Consider the following 18,349-nt stretch of genomic DNA (forward strand, 5'->3'; position numbering starts at 1 on the left):
TGCAGTGGAATCTGTCCCATTGGTCACTCTTTTCCAGGCTGACCGATCTTGGATAAGTCACTTACCCTCTGTAGGCTCCTGTCTGGAAAAATGGAGATGTTAATGTATAAGGGCTCAATGGACGTCGACGCACGCGCGCATACGCACGCGCGCGCGCGCGTCTGTCCTAACTGAAAACATGACCCATGGCATTCGAATGCATGTTATACTTTGCCACACAGGATTCCTTTCACTCTCAAACCAACTGCAGAGGAAGGTAGGACACCTTTGTAACAAGCGAAAAAGACTGAAGCTCGCAGAACCACCCGGGCTGGCCGGGCACCTCCCGCGCCATCAGACCCCCTCCCCACACCAGGACGACCCGGAGGTTCCGAGGCTCCTGAGGGTCCCAGGCAGCGGCGCAGCGCGGGGCTCGGCGCCGCGCCGAGACTACATTTCCCAGGAGGAGTTGCCCGCGGCCCCGCGACTCCCGAGTTTTCACAGGGCCTCGCGTGAAAGGGGGCGGGGGAGTTCCGCCGGCGGCGGGCCGGAAAGTGGCTCTGCACTCTATTGGGATCCCAGAGTTGTCGTCGGGGTGCCCTGGCAGGGTGCCCGGAGTCCCCAGACCTCTGAACTGGCAGCCGGGTGAGGCCACGCCAATCTGGAGGCAGCCTCGTACTGTTCTTCCCCCTTGGGCTCGCGCTCTGCGCGCAAACCTGGGGGGGCCCCTCCTGGCTCCCCCACCCCCGGTCCAGGGGGAGGGGCGTGGATCTCGCCGCGTGGCGGGGGACAGGGTGTCGGCGGCCGAAAGCACCCGCGACCTGTGGCGTTCCCTTTCCCCCATTCCTGGCTTCGGTTCCAGGAGAGAATTTCAGGTCGCTGGGATGCGGGATGTGCGGGCTCCCACAAAATCAAACTCAGGCTGGGGTCGCTGAGACTCGGTCCCCTCACCCCATCCATCCTTGTCAGCCCTGGCGACCTCCGTGATCCTCCACAGGAAAATGGGGTTATGGGGTAATGATCATGTTGCCTGCCTCCCTTGGCGAGAGGCGCATATCTGGAACCGGGAAAGCGCTTTGCAAAGTAATGCGCTATGCAAATAAAATTATTTTCTAATCTTGTCATTGGATTCACCCAGTTCTTACTCTGAGACACTAGGGAACAGGTAGGGCGGGGGCGACACGTCTCTGGGAGCGGGGAGCGGTATAACATCTCAAACGCCCAGCTCGGTGGCTTCTGGAACGCCTATTTCTCCATTCAGATCTTAGTGGGAACCCAGAGAGCCGTCTTTGAAAATAACCAAAACAAACCCACTCGAATGCTGTTTTCAAATCTGGAAACTTCGGGGTTGACGCCATCCGAACAAGAACCTTGACCTTTTGAACTAACCTGGCCTTTCAACGTTCCTCCTGTGCCACCAAGATAAGCCGGAAAAAAAGGCTTCCCATTCCGAGTCACGGGCCTCTCCCTCCCTCTCCCCTACTCCCTCCCCAGTGTTTTGGACTAATCTTTTCCTTGGTCTGGGGACAAACCCATTAATTTGCCCTGGCCTCAGAGACCCCAAGGTCCAGCAGAAACCCCTCTCCGCCAGTTACCACTCGTTCACCCCTCATCCGAACCCCCAATCTTTTCTCGCTCCCTCCACGGCCGGCCGCTGGGTCTGTGCGAGGCCCCCCACCATCCCGGACACGCGTTTTATCATTTTGACCAGCTATGGCAGGGTTTTGTGTAGGCGAAGAGCGACGGGCCTCTGCGTTTAGGGACGAACGCGAGTGGGTGGGGGGCGGACGGTTCAGGGAGTGAGCATCCCAGAATCCCGACCCCACGCCAAGGAGGACCTCGCGCGTCTGTAGGAGGTCAGCCATAGACTAGGGGTCCCGGGGACTCCCGGGTCCTTTTGGGTGGCCTCTGGACCCCTGATGCCCCTCAGAGCCCCAAGACCCCCCTCCAGACTGTGGCGCCTCATCGCAGGGCTGTCTGCCTCGTCTACACCGGCCAAGCAGCAGGGGAGAAGATGTACACATTTTAACAAAGACATCCGCATCCTCCCAGCAAAATGGCGGTGGTCCCGGCAACGGCTCTCTGAACAATTGCACACTTCCGATTAGTCCGGACCCAAAGAACGCAACCCCCTCAGATGCCATTCCCCCAGCGCCCCGCTTTCCCAAGCCCCTAAAATACTCATGGCCTCTCCTCATCCCAGGGGCCCCCAGGACAGCCTCAGGTTAGAGCCTTTGGAACAACTCCTCCACAGTGGACCCCTAAACACACTACTTTCCAGGGGCCTGGGGAGAGGGGCTGGACCCCCAGGCTAGGCCTCAGGGGTTGGGGACAGCAGGCTCTGCCTCTGACACCCCAAAACTGGTGTCGAAGGAGGCAGATAAATGCATTCCCAATTAGGACATACAGAAGAAGTGGGGGTCTTTGAGGAGAGGAGGCGACCCCAGAGCCTTCTCCCCATCCCTCAGGGGGTCCGGGCAGCATACTGGAGATTCGGGCTCGGGAGGGAGCCTCGACACAGAGGTCTGGGGGCGCACTGGGGGGAAGACGACAGACGAGGGGGAAGGGACAAAGTTTGAAAGTGTCCTCCCAACTCTTCCAGAAAAAGTTTGCTTGGGGCCCCAAGGACAGAGGGGGGCTAGAGCTGCGAGGGTCCCGGTCGCGGGGCGACCCCCAAGAGGTGACCGGCCCCCGGGGGAGCGACCCCTCCCCCCTGTCCCGGTTTGTCCCGGCTGGGAGCCGCCCGGCTCGGGGCCGCGTGTGTTAGTTGGGGCCGCTTTCCGGCCACTCTACCCGGCTGGGGGACCCCGCAGCGATCCTGCAGTGGGGTCCCCTGCTAGCCCCAGGAGAGGGCTTTGCTCCAGGGGAATCCCCGCAGCTGGGCTCCCCAGCTCCACAGAGCTAGTCCCCCGCAAAGAGGAAATGTGCCGGCGCGCCAGCGGTCCTCGGCGCCGTTTGGGGCGCATGGCGAGCGCGGGGGTCGGCGGCTGGGCCGGCGGAATACCCAGCGGGGGAGCCCAGGGACCCGGGAAGCAGCTCCGGGTGGCAGCGGGGCGCGGGAAGGCCTGGACGGAGGGGAAAGGTCGGATTTGCTCGGCGGAAGAAACACAGATGGCGGCGGCGCGGCGCCATTCCGGGCCGGGAGCAGGCAGCCAGCAGCCCTGTCCTCACCGCGGTCCGCCCGCCGCCGCTAAATACCCGGATGCGCAGTCTGTGCGCCAGACGCAGAGCTGGGAAAAGGGAGGCGGAGGCAGAGGCAGGCGCATAGAACGACCGACAGAGCGGCGCGGCTGGGCCAGCAGACTCGGCCCAGCGAGCCCTCTCGCAACCCCAGCCGGGAAGAGAAGGAGGGGCTCCGCGTGCATCCCTAAGAGCCTCGGACCGGCCTGGTGATCAGCGACCGAGAGCAGAGCCAGAGCCAGGCTTGCCTCCGACGAGGGCTGCTCTTATTGAAGGTGCTTTATTCTATAGCAGCATCAGGCGGACTACCATGACCGAGAACTCCACGTCTGCCCCTGCGGCCAAGCCTAAGAGGGCCAAGGCCTCCAAGAAGTCCACAGACCACCCCAAGTATTCAGACATGATCGTGGCTGCCATCCAGGCAGAGAAGAACCGGGCTGGCTCCTCACGCCAGTCTATCCAGAAGTATGTCAAGAGCCACTACAAGGTGGGTGAGAACGCTGACTCCCAGATCAAGTTGTCCATTAAGCGCCTGGTCACCACTGGGGTCCTCAAGCAGACCAAAGGGGTGGGCGCCTCCGGGTCCTTCCGGCTGGCCAAGGGTGATGAGCCCAAGAGGTCAGTGGCCTTCAAGAAGACCAAGAAGGAAGTCAAGAAGGTGGCCACACCAAAGAAGGCAGCCAAGCCCAGGAAGGCTGCCTCCAAAGCCCCAAGTAAGAAGCCCAAAGCCACCCCAGCCAAGAAGGCCAAGAAGAAGCCAGTTGCCACACCCAAGAAAGCCAAAAGACCCAAGACTGTCAAAGCCAAGCCAGTGAAGGCATCCAAGCCCAAGAAGGCCAAATCGGTGAAGCCCAAAGCCAAGTCCAGTGCCAAAAGATCTGGCAAGAAGAAGTGACAATGAGGCCTTTTTTTGTGGACACTTATTCCTGTCTTCTATTTTCTGTAAATACCTTTTCCCTTTCTTCTCTTGAGCCTCACCTGCGACCCTTTGCCCCTTTCTACGTGACTTTCTAAGAGAACTTGAATTCCTCAGAAACATGGAAGAATTGCTTTTTTTTTTTTCTTTAACTAATAATGCAAGGACAGCAACAACAAATCTCATCTCTAATGATGAGGATGTACTTAATTGTGTTAACTTGTTTATTAAGCTACATATGGGTTTGGGGGGGCTGGTGTGTTTTGTTTTGTTGGGTAGTTTGTTTGCTATGAAGGTAGATGGGCGTAGAGACTGGGGAGGTAGCTTGTTCTGCTAGATGAGCGGGAGTCCAGGAATTGTCAGGCTTCTAAGGATCTTGAAGGCAAGTGAGTCTACTTCAAGTTGGGCGCCCCTTGTAAGAAGTTCAAAACCTTTGCAGGGAGAGAAGATGGGTAGCAGCAGCTGGACGGCAAAGGGAGGGTAACCAGTAAGGGGGCCAAATTCAGCATCCTTCTCATTTCTGTTTAGTTAGCCCTGTGGCCTCTCTATTGTTTAGGGAACAGAGGCAAATTGGAGTGACAGCTGGTGGGAGGACAAGCTGTGACTTTTCTCTTAGCTAGGAACTCGCCATGGTGGGGGGTAGCTTGAAAAAATCTCACATAAAAAGGGAGTGGAAACTTTGTAGGAAGGGTGGGGAGTCAGTCAGCCAAGTGCCTCAGTATGCCCGTTGAAACCTGGGTTTTTCCACACAATGGATGCGTTGTACCCTAGAAAGATCCCCCCCCCCCGTTGTTGTTTATTTTCCTTCTGTGCAGGAGGTGGCTTTGCTTGGTGGTCTGGTGGGGAGCCTGGTTAGTGCTCTCCTGCCCAGCCATCAGACACCCAGAAACCTCTCCACCTCTTTATACTTCCCAGTCTTTTATATGTAGTTCTAGATGGGGGAGGGAGGCAGTGGGTGGGGAGGAGTGGACAGTAAGACATACTGCAATTTTGAATTTGTTAAGTAGTTTGCCAGAGTTAGAGCTGTGTGTGTATGTGTGCATATGTATGTGTATATATACATATCCATATGTGTGTGTGTGTGTATATATACACACACATATCTAGTGCTAGTACTTAATATCTCACACCGGGAGCTAGGAGAAAAAACCCTGTACAGTTGTTTATCTCTTATTTTTAATAAAATAGGAAAAAAAACATTTTTCGATAAGTGTTATTTGTGCCGAGAAGAATTTGCCGTCTTTGTAATTTTAAGACTTTAAAATAAAATTAGAAAAGGAAAAAAAAAAAAAACCTGGCCGTGTGCATTCTTTATCGTTCTTAAGCCTGGAGTGGGCAGGCGGGAAGTGGGAGGCATCTGGGGGCTTTTGTACCTGAGCATGGGGGCACGGGTTCCAACAGCGCGACCGAATCGGCAAACCTCAGGGCTGGAGGGTGCGGAAATTGCCTCAGCCTGATTCTAGGCTCCTGCCTTTGGAGTCCAGAGGGCACCCCCTTTCCTTCCAAGAGGAGAATATACAGACAAAGAAGGAGATGCGAGTAAAGGGGGAGTCTGGCGTGCCAGGTCCCCCTTCTCCCCTGACGCGGGACGTCTTCAGTCTTAACTTAAAACACACTTAAGGCCTCTGCGAGTCCCTCCCCGCCCCAGGGCCCGCCTCCCCTGACCCTTTTAACAGTCTCTCTTGCTCCGATTGGCTGCCAGGACCCGGCCCCCCGCCACGTGACCGGGCCAGCGCTGCGGTGCGCGCGCCACTAAGGCGGACGCGCGCGGTTAGGCGCGGTGAGCGCAATGTGGGCTGGTGGACTCTTGCGCGCTTCTTTCCCCGCGGTCCCCAGCGGCTGCCGGACGCAGTCAGCGCTGGCCCAGCTGCGTGGCGTCCTGGAGGGAGAACTGGAAGGGATCCGCGGGGCCGGCACCTGGAAGAGCGAGCGAGTCATCACGTCCCGGCAGGGGCCGCATATCCATGTGGACGGCGTCTCCGGAGGTAACAAGCCCCTCACCGGAGTCGGCGGAGCTAGCCCGGCGTTCAGGTGCCCTTCTGTGGCTTGCGCTGCAGTGGAGGGCCTGGATGCCGTGGAGGGGAAACGGCACTGGCACACGTGGCCACTAGTCCCCTTCCCATCCATCAGGCCGATTTTGTGGTCTCCCGGTGTTTACTTTACCCTGGTTAAACCAGTTTCCGGAGAGGGAGGTGATTTGCCCTTGAGCGCGCGGCTGGGCTGAGGCCCAGGCCTGTGAGATAGCGACCCAGCCGGCTCCCACAACCCGCTTCAGGGCAGGGTGGTGGGGAGGCGGCAGAGAAAAACCCACATTTCTTGACAGGCTGCTTTGTGAGGGCCTCTGATAATTGCTGCGTGTGGAGTGCTTCAAATCTCTAACTGTAGCAATGAGTAATCTCATTTACAAATGAAGGTGCTGAGAGATTCGAAGGTGCTTGTCCAAAAGTCTTTTGCTAGCTCCACGCAGAGCTGGTCTTTGGTCTAGGTCCCTTGGATCTTGGAGCTAGCAGGTCAGCTTAATTAGCCAGAGAGGCCAGCTTGCTGCCAAAGTCACAGTGAGCAAGGGGTTTGAGAAAGCATATGATGAATTGGCCCTCCGGACCTCCCTCTAGTCTGTTGAACCAGTGGCCACTGCCCTTGTGTCTGTGCCAGGCCTCAGGCAGACACTGCTTATAAACAGGCCACTAAGCGGCCTTCCACCCAGGAAATGGGCATGGAACCCTTCTTGGTACTGTTCTCATCTGTAAAAGGATGGTCCTGGAACCCCTGCTGCTCTAGCTTTCCAAGGGGTCAAAAGATGGAAAGTTAGGAGATCCAGGGTTTCATCCTGTGGTTCCCTCTCCCAGGGTTTGTGACCCTTCCTCTCCTCTGCCTCAGTTTCCTCCTCGGCCTGCCTGTGTTCACTTTGGGCTTCATAATTCAGGGCTTATGGGGGGGTTGGTGTCTGAGACACTGCCTTTGGGCATGGTATGCTCTGCCAGATGGCAGAGTAAACTGTGGTGTTTGAGGGCCACAGCAGGCATCTGAGTCAGCTCCCATCCTTCACCCACGAGGAAATCGAGGCCCACATGAGGGCTTGATGTCCCCTCTGGGACAGGAGACACCTGTGCAGAAGAGCTGGCTTCCTCGAAGCCAGAATTTCAATTACTCATTGTCAGCGCAGAGAGAAGCCTTTCCCAGCCCCCTTCGCCTCTTGCTGTTGGATTCGGGGCTCCCCATCCCTGCATAGGCCTCTGTCCGAAACAGATCATGTTGTCCCTAGGTGCCATCGAGTCGGCTCTGACTCATAGCGACCCTCTGTACAACAGAACGAAACACTCCTCACTCCTGCACCGGCCTCACAACCCTTGTTACGCTTGAGCCCATCGCTGCAGCCACTGTGTTGATGCATCTCGTTGAGGGCCTTTCCCTCTTTCGTTGACCCTCCACTTTACCACGCATGATCCTTCTCCAGGGAATGGTCTCTTCTTGACAACATGACCAAAGTAGGTGAGACGAAGTCTGGCCATTCTCGCTTCCAAGGAGCATTCCGGCTGTACTTCTTCCAGGACAGATTTGTTTGTTCTTCTGGCAGTTCATGGTATTCTCAGTATTCTTCTCCAGCACCACAATTCAAAAGTTGTCAACTCTTCTTTGGTCTTCCTTATTCATTGTCCAGCTTTCACATGCACATGAGGTGATTGAGAACACCATTCATTGGATTGTTGTTGTTGTTATTATGTGCCCTCGAGTCAACCCGACTCATAGCGACCCCTCCTTGGCAGTATCACTATGGAAGTAGATTGCCCCATCTTCCCTCCGAGGAGTTGCTGGTAGGTTTGAACCGCCAGCCTTCTGGTTAGCAGTCCAGTGCCTTAGGTACTATGCCACCAGAGCTCCCTGCATTGGATTAGATGCACCTAAAACGGATCATACTGTGTGGTTATTGCCTCCTCAAGAGTGGATCCCAGTCCATTTCCTGTCTCAGTCCCCGGGGCCTGGCACTGACGTCTTTCCAGGGCCTTCCTTACCCTGAGCTCTGTGTCCATCTCCTCTCTTCCACCTCAGGAATCCTTAACTTCTGTGCCAACAACTACCTGGGCCTGAGCAGCCACCCTGAGGTGATCCAGGCAGGTCTGCAGGCCCTGGAGGAGTTTGGAGCTGGCCTCAGCTCTGTCCGCTTCATCTGTGGCACCCAGGTACAGAGAGAGGGATGGAGGGCTTTGTCCCTGGGGTTGGCCACTGACCCCAGCTGTCTGCTTCCCACGGCCAGCAGGGCTGGTTTGGCCAGCTCAGCTTGTATATCAGGGCTCTGAGCCCACTCTTAGCCCCAGAGCTGTCTGGTAGGAAGGCTGGACTTAGGCTTATGTTTTACTGAGAGGCCTTGAGCAAGAAACGTGACTTCTATGGGGATCTGTTTCCCCACCTGCAGAACAGGGTTCATCATGCCTGTCCCCCTAGGTGAGAGGAAGAGTAGACGACAGGGATTGGGGCTGAGGGCTCTGCAACTCCTGCCTGAGCTTGTTTCCCAGCTCTGCCATTTATTAGCTCTAAGGCTGTGGGCAAGTTTCGTATCTCTCTGCCTCACTCCCCTTGTTACAAATTAAAGAGTTAATACACATAAAAGTGCTTAGGACACTGCCCAGCATGTGGCAGGGCTCAATGAATGTTGGTTCTTATTTTATTTTGTAAATATTCTTTGATATGAAACTTACATAGTGTTTGATAAGAGCCCAGGCACTGTTTTATGTACATTACACATATTAACCCATTGATCTCATGTAATAGGTGCTATTCTTACCCTCATTTTAGAAATGAGCACTCTGAGGCCCAGAGATGTTTAGTGACTTGCCCAAGGGCACACAGCCTGTCATGGTGGGATTTGAGCCCAGGTGACCTGGCTTCAGAGTCCGAGCTCTTGACTACGTTGTGATTGTCACTTCCTGTTCTCTCAGAAAGGTGGGGATGAAAGGAATGTTGGAGACAGCACTCCCTACTCCCAGCCAGGGCATTTTCCAACACAAATCTAGCCCTAACTGAACAGCTTTCAGACCCAAGAATTAGAGGCCCAAATGGACCCCAATTACTTACATAATCCTCTTCTTTGCCATTAAACAGCCAAAAACGGCACTCAGTTTGGTATCAGGAAAAACATCTTCCTTCCCCATCAGCACCCAAAACTCCCCCATTAGATGCCCGTTACAAAATAGACGGAGGGGAAAGGAAAGGAAACCTAGCCAGCCCCCGATTCCTCATGGAAATCACCTGCCGGGTTTCTGTCAGCTCTGGGGTAACCCTTGTGCAGAGAGCAGGCAGAGGCCGAGGCTGCAGACCAGGTGCTGTGTGTGGACTCCAAGCCTCTGTCCCCAGCACTGTCTGACGTGCCCTACCCTCCCCCAGCCCAATGCATTATCACCTGCCTCATTCACTTTCTTCAGAGCATCCACAAGAGTCTGGAAGCAAAGATAGCCCGTTTCCACCAGCGGGAGGACGCCATCCTCTATCCCAGCTGCTTTGATGCCAACGCTGGCCTCTTTGAGGTGTGTGGAGGCTGTGGGTGGAGTGGGCGGGGTCTGCTAGGCCCTGGGAGGTTTGGGGGATGGGCAGTCAGGAAAATCTGGCAGGATGCCAGTGCCATGCCTAGGGGCTCCAGCACCCACTTCTTATAGAGGTCCAGGTTGGGCCCGGTAGCTATTCCCGGGGGGTCCTGGGTCTTACAAGGAGGCCAGCTTCTAGGACGTCTAGGGCAGCTGGAGGCTGGAAGTGGCAAAGCTGTCGTTAGTCACTGTGTAGGCAGAGTTGAACTGCTCCATAGGGTTTTTAAGGCTGTGACCTTTCAGACACTGATCTTCCGAGGTGCCTCTGGGTGGGATCAAACCACCAACCTCTTGGCTGGTAGTCAAGCACCAAATATGCAGTGATAGCAGGGCCCTGGGTCCAGCGTGGTGCTGGAGCTCTGAAGACCTGGGTAGGTGCAGGGGGTGCTCTGGTTGTCAGGGAAGTTCTGACTCAGGGTGAGACCTAAAGGCAGGTAGGGTACGGCTCTGCCCACACTGCCTCCTTCCAGGCCCTGCTGACCCCCGAGGACGCGGTCCTATCAGACGAGCTGAACCATGCCTCCATCATCGATGGCATCCGTCTGTGCAAGGCCCACAAGTACCGCTACCGCCACCTGGACATGGCCGACCTGGAGGCCAAGCTGCGAGAGGCCCAGGTGAGCAAGACCTAGGGGCCCCAGGGGCAAATACTGGGCATAGTGAAGACCTGGAGAAGCCAATTCCTCACTCACAGACAAGCAGCCTAGAAGTTTAAACAACCAGGATTTGAACCCAGATCCCTCAGACCCCAGAGCTTTGCTTTCTCTATTGCCCCATGCTGCCCTGAGCTTTGGTAATCCTCTAATGTGTGCCAGGCTCTCTGCTAGGCATAAGGGGAGCAGTGGGCACATGGATTGAACCTGGCCCCGCCCCACCCTGCCCTGTGGTCAGTTCCCTGGGAGAACAAAACCAGCCTCACTGCCCAGGGCTAAGTGTGGCTCCAGTCTGCCCTGGAGGAGGTGGGTAAGGCTCGGAGTCTCAGAGACAACAGAGGGAATGTTCTAGCCTTACATGGTGGTCCTGTGTTCCACCTCTGTGCTGGCCACTGGGCAGGATGGGCTATTTGAACCCCAAACAGTATACGGGAAGAGTGGTTTGCCCCACTCCCTGTGCCATCTCCCGTCCATGCATCCCCTGCAGAAGCATCGGCTGCGCCTGGTGGCCACGGACGGGGCTTTCTCCATGGACGGCGACATCGCGCCCCTGCAAGAGATCTGCCACCTTGCCTCTATATATGGTGCCCTGGTCTTTGTGGATGAATGCCATGCCACTGGCTTCCTGGGGCCCACAGGACGGTGGGAGCATGTGCCACTTGCGGCCCAGGGTTGGGATTTGGAGGGTGGGTGGGAACCAAGAGGCCCACTGCCACCCTGACCCATGACCCCTGGGCGCTCGGGCAATCTGTGGCAGCAGTGACGGCTTCCGTTGCAGGGGCACTGATGAGCTGCTGGGAGTGATGGACCAGGTCACCATCATCAACTCCACGCTGGGGAAAGCACTGGGCGGAGCCTCAGGTGTCTGCAGGGTTTTGCCCTGGGATCTTCCCCACGCCCGGGGCCCTGGAGACCTCTAGGAAGGGGGGATGGGGAGAGCTGGGCCACAGAGAAAAGGGTGCCATGGATTAGGGCCGTCCAGAGGGGCTTCATTCTGGGTGGGATCTGTCTCTTAGCCCCTGACCACCTTCCCCCTCTGTTCTCAGGGGGCTACACAACGGGGCCTGGGCCCCTGGTGTCCCTGCTGCGGCAGCGTGCCCGACCCTACCTCTTCTCCAACAGTCTGCCGCCCGCCGTCGTTGGCTGTGCCTCCAAGGCCTTGGATCTGCTCATGGAGAGCAACACCATCATCCAGTCTATGGCTGCCAAGACCCATCGGTGCAGTCCTGGCGGGATGGGGCGGGCCGGGGGAGCTGGTGCTGCCCGTCCAGGCCCATAGCTCATGGCTGCAGGTTCTGCCTCTGCTCTTGCCCCCTGCCAGCAAGGCTGCTCAGGACTCGGGACTCTCGGCCCAGGCTGCCTGCCTGCCTCCCTGTTCTCTGTCCCTGCCTCCACCTCCCGTCTCCTTCACCATGCACTTCGCTACAGATGTCCCTGTGTCTCCCTCCCTCGTGCCATCTATCTGTCCCTCTGCCTGGCTCTTTATCTGCCTCCGTCTATGTCAGTCCCTTCTGCAGTGTTGGCCACACGCCCCCAGCAGCAGGTGTGAATACCCCAGCTGCCTCTGACACCTGCGCACGCCCACAGGTTCCGTAGTAAGATGGAGGCTGCTGGCTTCACCATCTCGGGAGCCAATCACCCCATCTGCCCTGTGATGCTGGGTGACGCGCGACTGGCCTCTTGCATGGCAGATGACATGCTAAAGAGAGGTAAGGGGGATAGTGGCCAAGTGGGACCCCAGAGACCAGGGCAGAGGGGCCCTAAAAGGAAAAGGAAGGAAACCTTTGGACTCTGAAGCCCTCCTCTCCCCCTGCCCCATTACCCTTAAATCAGCTGGCGGGTCAAGCTTGCAGACCCCAGGTCATGAGTTAACCTACCACTGGATAGCTCCTTTGCCTTCAGCAGGCCTCAGGAAAGTGGGAGCTGGATGACATGTCTCCAGGGCCTGTGTGGCTCTGGGAGTCCCCATGACTCTCTTCCTTCCCAGGCATCTTTGTCATCGGGTTCAGCTACCCCGTGGTCCCCAAGGGCAAGGCCCGGATCCGGGTCCAGATCTCAGCAGTGCACAGTGAGGAGGACATCGACCGCTGCGTGCAGGCCTTCGTGGAGGTGGGGCGGCTGCATGGGGCATTGCCTTGAGCCAAGGGCCCCTCCCTCCACATGCCAGCCCAGGCCAGAGGCCCTAGAACCCGAATCCTAGGGCCCAGCTTGGGTGAGGCCTGGGACTAGCCGTGAGTGTCAAACAAGCGTGCAAACCAGTTGGGAAGCATCCGTCTCCTTTGTTCTCTGGGAGCCTGCAGCTCGCTGAAGGTTCAGAGGTGCTGAGGATCTGCAGGCAGGCCCCTGAGCGCCACCGTGGACCTCAGGCAGCCCCTCCCACACTAAGATGGAGCCCAGGCAGCAGGGAGACAGGCAACACATCACTGCCTGGCTCAGCGGTTCCTGTGCTGCTGTTGGGGTGCCCATACCATCTGCCCCCCTCCTCTGCAGCCCCCCGAGTCTAGCCTTGGTGAATACCTTGTCCTCTGTTCCCCATCCGCAGACTGTCCTACAGCTGCCCTGATAAGAAGGGACTGGGTGCCCAAACTCATGCTTGGGAGGAAGGACACGGGGTTCATACCCCAAAGGAAACTGGGATCCAGAATGTAGATCTCCATTGGAGGGGCCCTTGACATTCTGGGAGCTTGCTTTGTCCTGGACTCTGTGGTCCTGGGCGGTTGTCACCCCCTCTGTTTGTCCCAGTTTCTCCCACTGTCCAAAGAAGAATCAGTGTTATATCATGGTCTGGGGCCCTTCCAGCTGGCTCATTCATGCCAAGGCCCAGTGGCCTGATGATCAGCTGTCAGGGGGCTCAGCGAATGCAGGCTCTGGCCACCTCTGTGCCCTCTAGTCTCCAGGCCTTGGGCAGTGGCTGTTGGGGCAGCCCCACAGGTGAGGCCCGGCAGACCAATTAGCTCCCAAGGCCTTGACTTCCCTTGTCCCTTGCAACAGCTGGCCAGTCCCCTGGCTGGAAAATGAGTAAGTCACAAGGCCACAAAGCCTCCAGGGAGTCTGAGGGGGTAGCACTTCGGGGGTGGGGTGCACCCCACCGTCCTCCTCCCTGCTCAGCTTCAGTGGACTCCGAGTCACTGCAGCTCCAACCTCAGCCTGGTGTGTGGCCTTGGAAGGCCTGGAGATTGCTGGAGGTAAAACAGGATGAAAGGGCCTCTGTTAGCACCAGGGAACTAGGCGGATCGCCGGCACCCGCACGCCTAGTCCACCCTTTGCCCCTGCATTTTGGGATGCAGAGTCTGGGCAAGCTTTGGCTGAATCCTAAAGCTGGGATTCTAGGAATCCTAGTCTGGATCCCGGGGCGCTTGAGGGGTCCTAGGAGAATGCAGCCCGGCAGAGGGCATCTGTGGCCACAGGGGTACTTTCAGGTAGCCACCATGGGGGGGCACTGTTTCAGGGGCTGCACACGGTCTGGCGCTGGCCTGGGACTCAACCAGCAGTGCCTGGTCAGGCCAGGGCAGCCGTAGGCAGTACAGGAATATGACCTGCAGTCACTACAGGGCACCCAAGGTGGCCCTAGGCTCTGCCCCCATCAGAAGGGGGTCGTAGGAGGCTCCCTGGGCGCACGGGCCTTGGCTTGGACACAGACTGGCGTCTCCAGGCTGTAGAGCCACGCAGAACTTGAGGGCTGGCCCCGATCAGCCGGAAGTCCACATTCTGTGGGGGCCAGGGTTCTAGGGACCATTCCCAGGGCGTGTTGTCCACGTCCTTTGCGTCAGGCGTCGGGTTCAGGGCCACAGACACTAGGAGCAAGAGGAGGCGATGGTCGCAGGGGCGGGCTGGGGCTGCAGCCGTGCTCTACAGTCGCCTCCACCCTCCTCCCTCCTCCCCTGGATCTCTGCTGTCAGCCTGGCTTTGCTGCTGTTACAAGGAGCTCTTTGCCCCAGGCCTCAGATCCCAGAGCCAGGAGGGGCCTGCTGGTTGAGAGTTGGGAATGCTCAAGTTTCAGGAACACCATTGATCCAGGTTCTGGGAACCAAACAGTGCATTACTTCTAAAATCTTTTCCGCCATTCCATCGTCATAAGATCCAATGGTTTCAGTTCCTTAATTCACTTGGCATGGTTGTGGAATTGAGGTTTGGAGAGTCTAGGTCTGCTGACTAAATTCTTCAGTTCGGCGAGTTCCTGTTTCCCAACTTTCAAGGATTCTGGTATCTGGGGTGGGTGACATTAGACTTTGGGAGGCCCCTCTGAGCACTGGTGCAAAACCCAGGGCCTTGCTGGGAGCTGGTTCTAAGGGGTCCCCTCTCAGAGCCTTAAATTCGAGTCCTGGCTCCATCACCACCCGCCACAGTATTACTCACTTTCCCCTTTTCACAGACTTCCCCTGGGGTTCTCTACTACGTCTTCTCTCACCCTCATAGCATACATTAAAGACTGGCCTCTGCCCCTGTTCCACTTGTCCACTTTGCTAACAACCTCCTGGTTAACTCCAGTGCACCCCCCCCCCCTCCAGGCGCTAACTCCTCAGACTCCCTGGAGGCTTTTTGGGCTTGTGACCTGTTGGTTCTCCAACTGGTCTCTGCCAGAAACCTACGACTGAAGCACACAGCCATTCACCAAAACCTGTCAACCTTTTCAACTTGTCATTCATCAAATGTCTCTCCCTCTTGCTCATCCTCGTCACCCTAAGGCACAGTTATCTTCCTACAAAATAAATGAACACATCATGTCCCTGCTCTGGAACCCTCACTGGCTCCCCATTGTCCTGAAACTAAAGTCAGACTCTGAGCAGACACACAAACCCTCCAGTTTCCTGCTAGACTGAGGCCCTAGAACAAACTTAGGGGGGCAGATGGGGCTCTGGGGATGCTCAGAGCCTGGGGGCGGGGTCCTACCTGAAGCCTGCAGAAAGGGACTCAGGTTCCGATTTCCCAGCCTGGGCCACCCCCATTAAGACTAAGAATCTCAGTGTGGGATTGGAGCCCTGCTTAAAGCAGGGAGGGGACAGAGTGGGGTCTGAGTCCTCGGGCAGGGCCACAGGAAGTGGAGTGCCAGGAATGGGCTGGGCTCTGGGCACGGAGGGGTTAACTACACAGCGAATCTCAGAGAGCAGGATCAATGGGTTACTCGCTGCAGAAAGAGAGAGGCAACACTACCGCAGAGAGAAGTCCGGAGCTGAGAAGGAGGCGGCCAGCGGCTACTCCGGAGGGAGTACTCAAGTCCATCTCAGCAGAGGAGAAGGAGGGGCCTTAAGGAAGAAGAGAGAGAAGTAGGAGGCAGTCCTCTACCTGCAGGGAGGCACCAAGGGGTGGCCGCTGAGCCAGGAAGAGCCTAAGCCTGGCTGCTTCCCCCAGGATCAAGCAGGGCCCCAGTGCTCAGGGTCAAGGTGGGTGTTGCCCATTTAGACTTTGGGGGCTGCATGTTGGCGGGGTGGGGGATAGATACTGTCTTGTCTTCCCTCCTCCATGCCTGCCCACCCCTTGCCCCTAATTTGTTCCCCCCACCCCACCCCGGAGGTCCCAGACACCTGGGAGGATCCACAGGTCGTGGCTGATGTAGGCTGTTGGGTGGAGCAGGGGTGAGGCCGGATGCCGCGTGCTCACATGCACACATGCTGGTTGTCAGGCCCCACCTGTTAACAGACTCGGATCAGCACTCCAGCCTGGGAGTCAGGCTACCAGGGTGGCAGCCCCAGATCTGCCACCCAAATGGTGACCCTGGCCTCCCATGCCACCTCTCTAAGCCTCAGTCTCTCCAGGGGCAAAAAGGGGGCGGTGATCTGTATGGTTCTCCCTTCTGAGCCACTGTGAGAATTACATGAGACCAGACTGTCTCTAGTGATGCCGGCTGTCACCTGTGCTTTGCTGGGTGGAGGTCCTTAACTCATGTCCAAGGGTCTCTCTGGGCTTCAGATCCTCACTGAGAAGTCAGGAAAACATACCCAGGGTTGGAGGTGCCCCATCCACCATGTCTTTACCCCTCAGCCTCTGTCTTCAGCTGCTTCATGGAGTTGAGGTGTCCATTAAAAATCTAATCAACCCTCCAAGCCCTGGGCTTTCCCTAAGGAACCAAAGACCACCCCCCACACACACCCTGTGTTCCCACAGTGGGTCTCAGTGAGGACTTGGCTCTGTCCATCATCCCACATGATGTATATATAGCTCAGGAGAGCTGGCCAGGCTGAGGCTGGGGAAACCAGACCGCTGGGCTGAGTGACTTGAGTTAGGGGCTCCTGCCTGAGACCCCAGCTTCTCTGCCCCAGGTTCCCTTCTGATGGGGAGATGGCCGACGCTCAGAACGCTTCGCTGGACAGCACAGGGAGTGTGGGGGCTGTGGCGGTGCCTGTGGTCTTCGCCCTCATCTTCCTGCTGGGCACAGTGGGCAACGGGCTGGTGCTAGCCGTGCTGCTGCAGCCCAGCCCGGGAGCCTGGCAGGAGCCGGGCAGCACCACGGACCTGTTCATCCTCAACCTGGCCGTGGCCGACCTGTGCTTCATCCTGTGCTGCGTGCCCTTCCAGGCCGCCATCTACACGCTGGACGCCTGGCTCTTTGGGGCCCTCGTCTGTAAAGCCGCGCACCTGCTCATCTATCTCACCATGTACGCCAGCAGCTTCACCCTGGCCGCTGTCTCAGTGGACAGGTGGGACGGGCCCAGGGGCCTGGCTGGGCCCAGGCTGGGGAGGGGGGATCTGAATAGATGCCCACTGGGCTTAGGAAGGAGAGGGTGGGGGCCAAAACAAGGAGGGAGGGAGGGAAAGAGCAGCTCTCCTGCCCCACCATCCCGTTCCCAGGGACAGGCTTGAGGGCACTCTTGAGACCATCCTGCCCTGCCCTCAGGCTCCACTGTGAGCTTCCAGAAATTAGCTCCACACCCCACGTGTCAGCACTGGGCCTACCAAGTAGCAGGTGCTCTATAAATGGGAAAGGAACAGCACAAGGAACCCATGAACCAATGCACCAGATAGTTTACTGTGGCTCACACCTGGCCCAGGTTGAGCTCACACCTGCTTCCCTGGCTTGGGATCAAATCCAAGGTCCTTCCCTGGCTAATAAGGAGCTCTGGTGGCAGAGTGCCTAAGGCATTTCAGTGCTAACCAGAAGGCTGGCGGTTCAAGCCCACCAGCCACTCTGCAGAAGGAAGCCTGGGCAATCTACTTCTGTGAAGATATCCCCCCTCGAAAACCCAAAGGGGGTCGCTGTGAGTCAGAACTGACTCGATGGCGGTGAGTTTGGTTTTGGTTTTTGTGGCTGATGACCTTGGGCAAGTCGCTTCTCTCTGGGCCTCATTTTACTGGTATATAAAATGTTGGGTGCTGTGGCCTCAATTTTTGACTCAGCGACCCCATGTGACAGAATAGAACTGCCCCATAGAGTTTTCTGAGCTGTAATTTTCACCGGAATAGATCTCCAGCTCTGTCCCATGGAGCCACTGGGTGGGTTTCCGCTGCCAACCAAACCAAGCGCTTAACCGTTGAGCCACCAGGGCTCCTTTGCATGCTTGTAAAATCATTGTATCAAACATCTAACACTGACTCGGCCCTCGCTAGGTGCCAGGCGCTGCTCAAAGCGCTTTGACTGTTTACTACAACCGAACTACCCTGGGAAGCAGGGAGTGTGATCACCATTTTTCAGACAAGGAAGCCGAGGCACACCCGGCCCCCTGGCCCCCGCACTGCGTCAGCGTAGGGGGCGCAGATGGGGCCCAGCGGGGAGGGCTCCTGGCCGCCGGCGTGCTAACTTGGCGCCCGCCTCCAGGTACCTCGCCGTGCGGCACCCGCTGCGCTCACGCGCCCTGCGCACGCCTCGCAACGCCCGCGCCGCCGTGGGCCTCGTCTGGCTGCTGGCGGCGCTCTTCTCGGCGCCCTACCTAAGCTACTACGGCACGGTGCGCTACGGCGCGCTCGAGCTGTGCGTACCCGCCTGGGAGGACGCGCGCCGGCGCGCCCTCGACGTGGCTACCTTCGCCGCCGGCTACCTGCTGCCGGTAGCCGTGGTGAGCCTGGCCTACGGCCGCACGCTGTGCTTCCTGTGGGCGGCCGTGGGGCCGGCG

The 18,349-nt window shown here is 57.5% G+C and overlaps 3 protein-coding genes across 3 annotated transcripts in view; all 3 read left to right on the forward strand.

Annotated features, from left to right (window-relative positions):
• The first annotated feature begins 3,469 nt into the window (after positions 1 to 3,469).
• On the forward strand, positions 3,470 to 4,054 carry LOC103197692 (histone H1.0). The gene has a single exon (XM_007941653.2). The coding sequence runs from the start codon at positions 3,470 to 3,472 to the stop codon at positions 4,052 to 4,054; it is 585 nt and encodes a 194-aa protein (XP_007939844.1).
• Positions 4,055 to 5,864: 1,810 nt separating this feature from the next.
• Positions 5,865 to 12,443, forward strand: GCAT (glycine C-acetyltransferase). Its single transcript, XM_007941654.2, has 9 exons — positions 5,865 to 6,060; positions 8,123 to 8,253; positions 9,493 to 9,594; positions 10,122 to 10,268; positions 10,792 to 10,946; positions 11,083 to 11,165; positions 11,351 to 11,522; positions 11,892 to 12,013; positions 12,292 to 12,443. The coding sequence occupies exons 1-9, from the start codon at positions 5,865 to 5,867 to the stop codon at positions 12,441 to 12,443; spliced, it is 1,260 nt and encodes a 419-aa protein (XP_007939845.1).
• A 4,137-nt stretch (positions 12,444 to 16,580) lies between these two features.
• Positions 16,581 to 18,349, forward strand: part of GALR3 (galanin receptor 3) — a 2,282-nt gene continuing 513 nt past the window's right edge. The window contains exons 1-2 of the mRNA XM_007941750.1: positions 16,581 to 16,939; positions 18,055 to 18,348. Of these exons, the coding sequence (XP_007939941.1) occupies positions 16,581 to 16,939; positions 18,055 to 18,348 (653 nt within the window). The remainder of the gene's footprint in view (positions 16,940 to 18,054; position 18,349) is intronic.

Source organism: Orycteropus afer, unplaced genomic scaffold (assembly GCF_000298275.1).
Source record: "Orycteropus afer afer isolate SDZICR_OR568_19922 unplaced genomic scaffold, OryAfe1.0 scaffold00083, whole genome shotgun sequence".
Lineage (NCBI taxonomy): Eukaryota > Metazoa > Chordata > Mammalia > Tubulidentata > Orycteropodidae > Orycteropus > Orycteropus afer.

Bases quoted from the DNA above. Each gene is read 5' to 3' on its own strand.
- LOC103197692 (XM_007941653.2), top strand. From the start codon at position 3,470: ATGACCGAGAACTCCACGTCTGCCCCTGCGGCCAAGCCTAAGAGGGCC.
- GCAT (XM_007941654.2), top strand. From the start codon at position 5,865: ATGTGGGCTGGTGGACTCTTGCGCGCTTCTTTCCCCGCGGTCCCCAGC. The intron at 6,061-8,122 runs GTAACAAGCCCC...CTTCCACCTCAG, and splicing joins TGTGGACGGCGTCTCCGGAG to GAATCCTTAACTTCTGTGCC. The intron at 11,523-11,891 runs GTGCAGTCCTGG...GCACGCCCACAG, and splicing joins ATGGCTGCCAAGACCCATCG to GTTCCGTAGTAAGATGGAGG.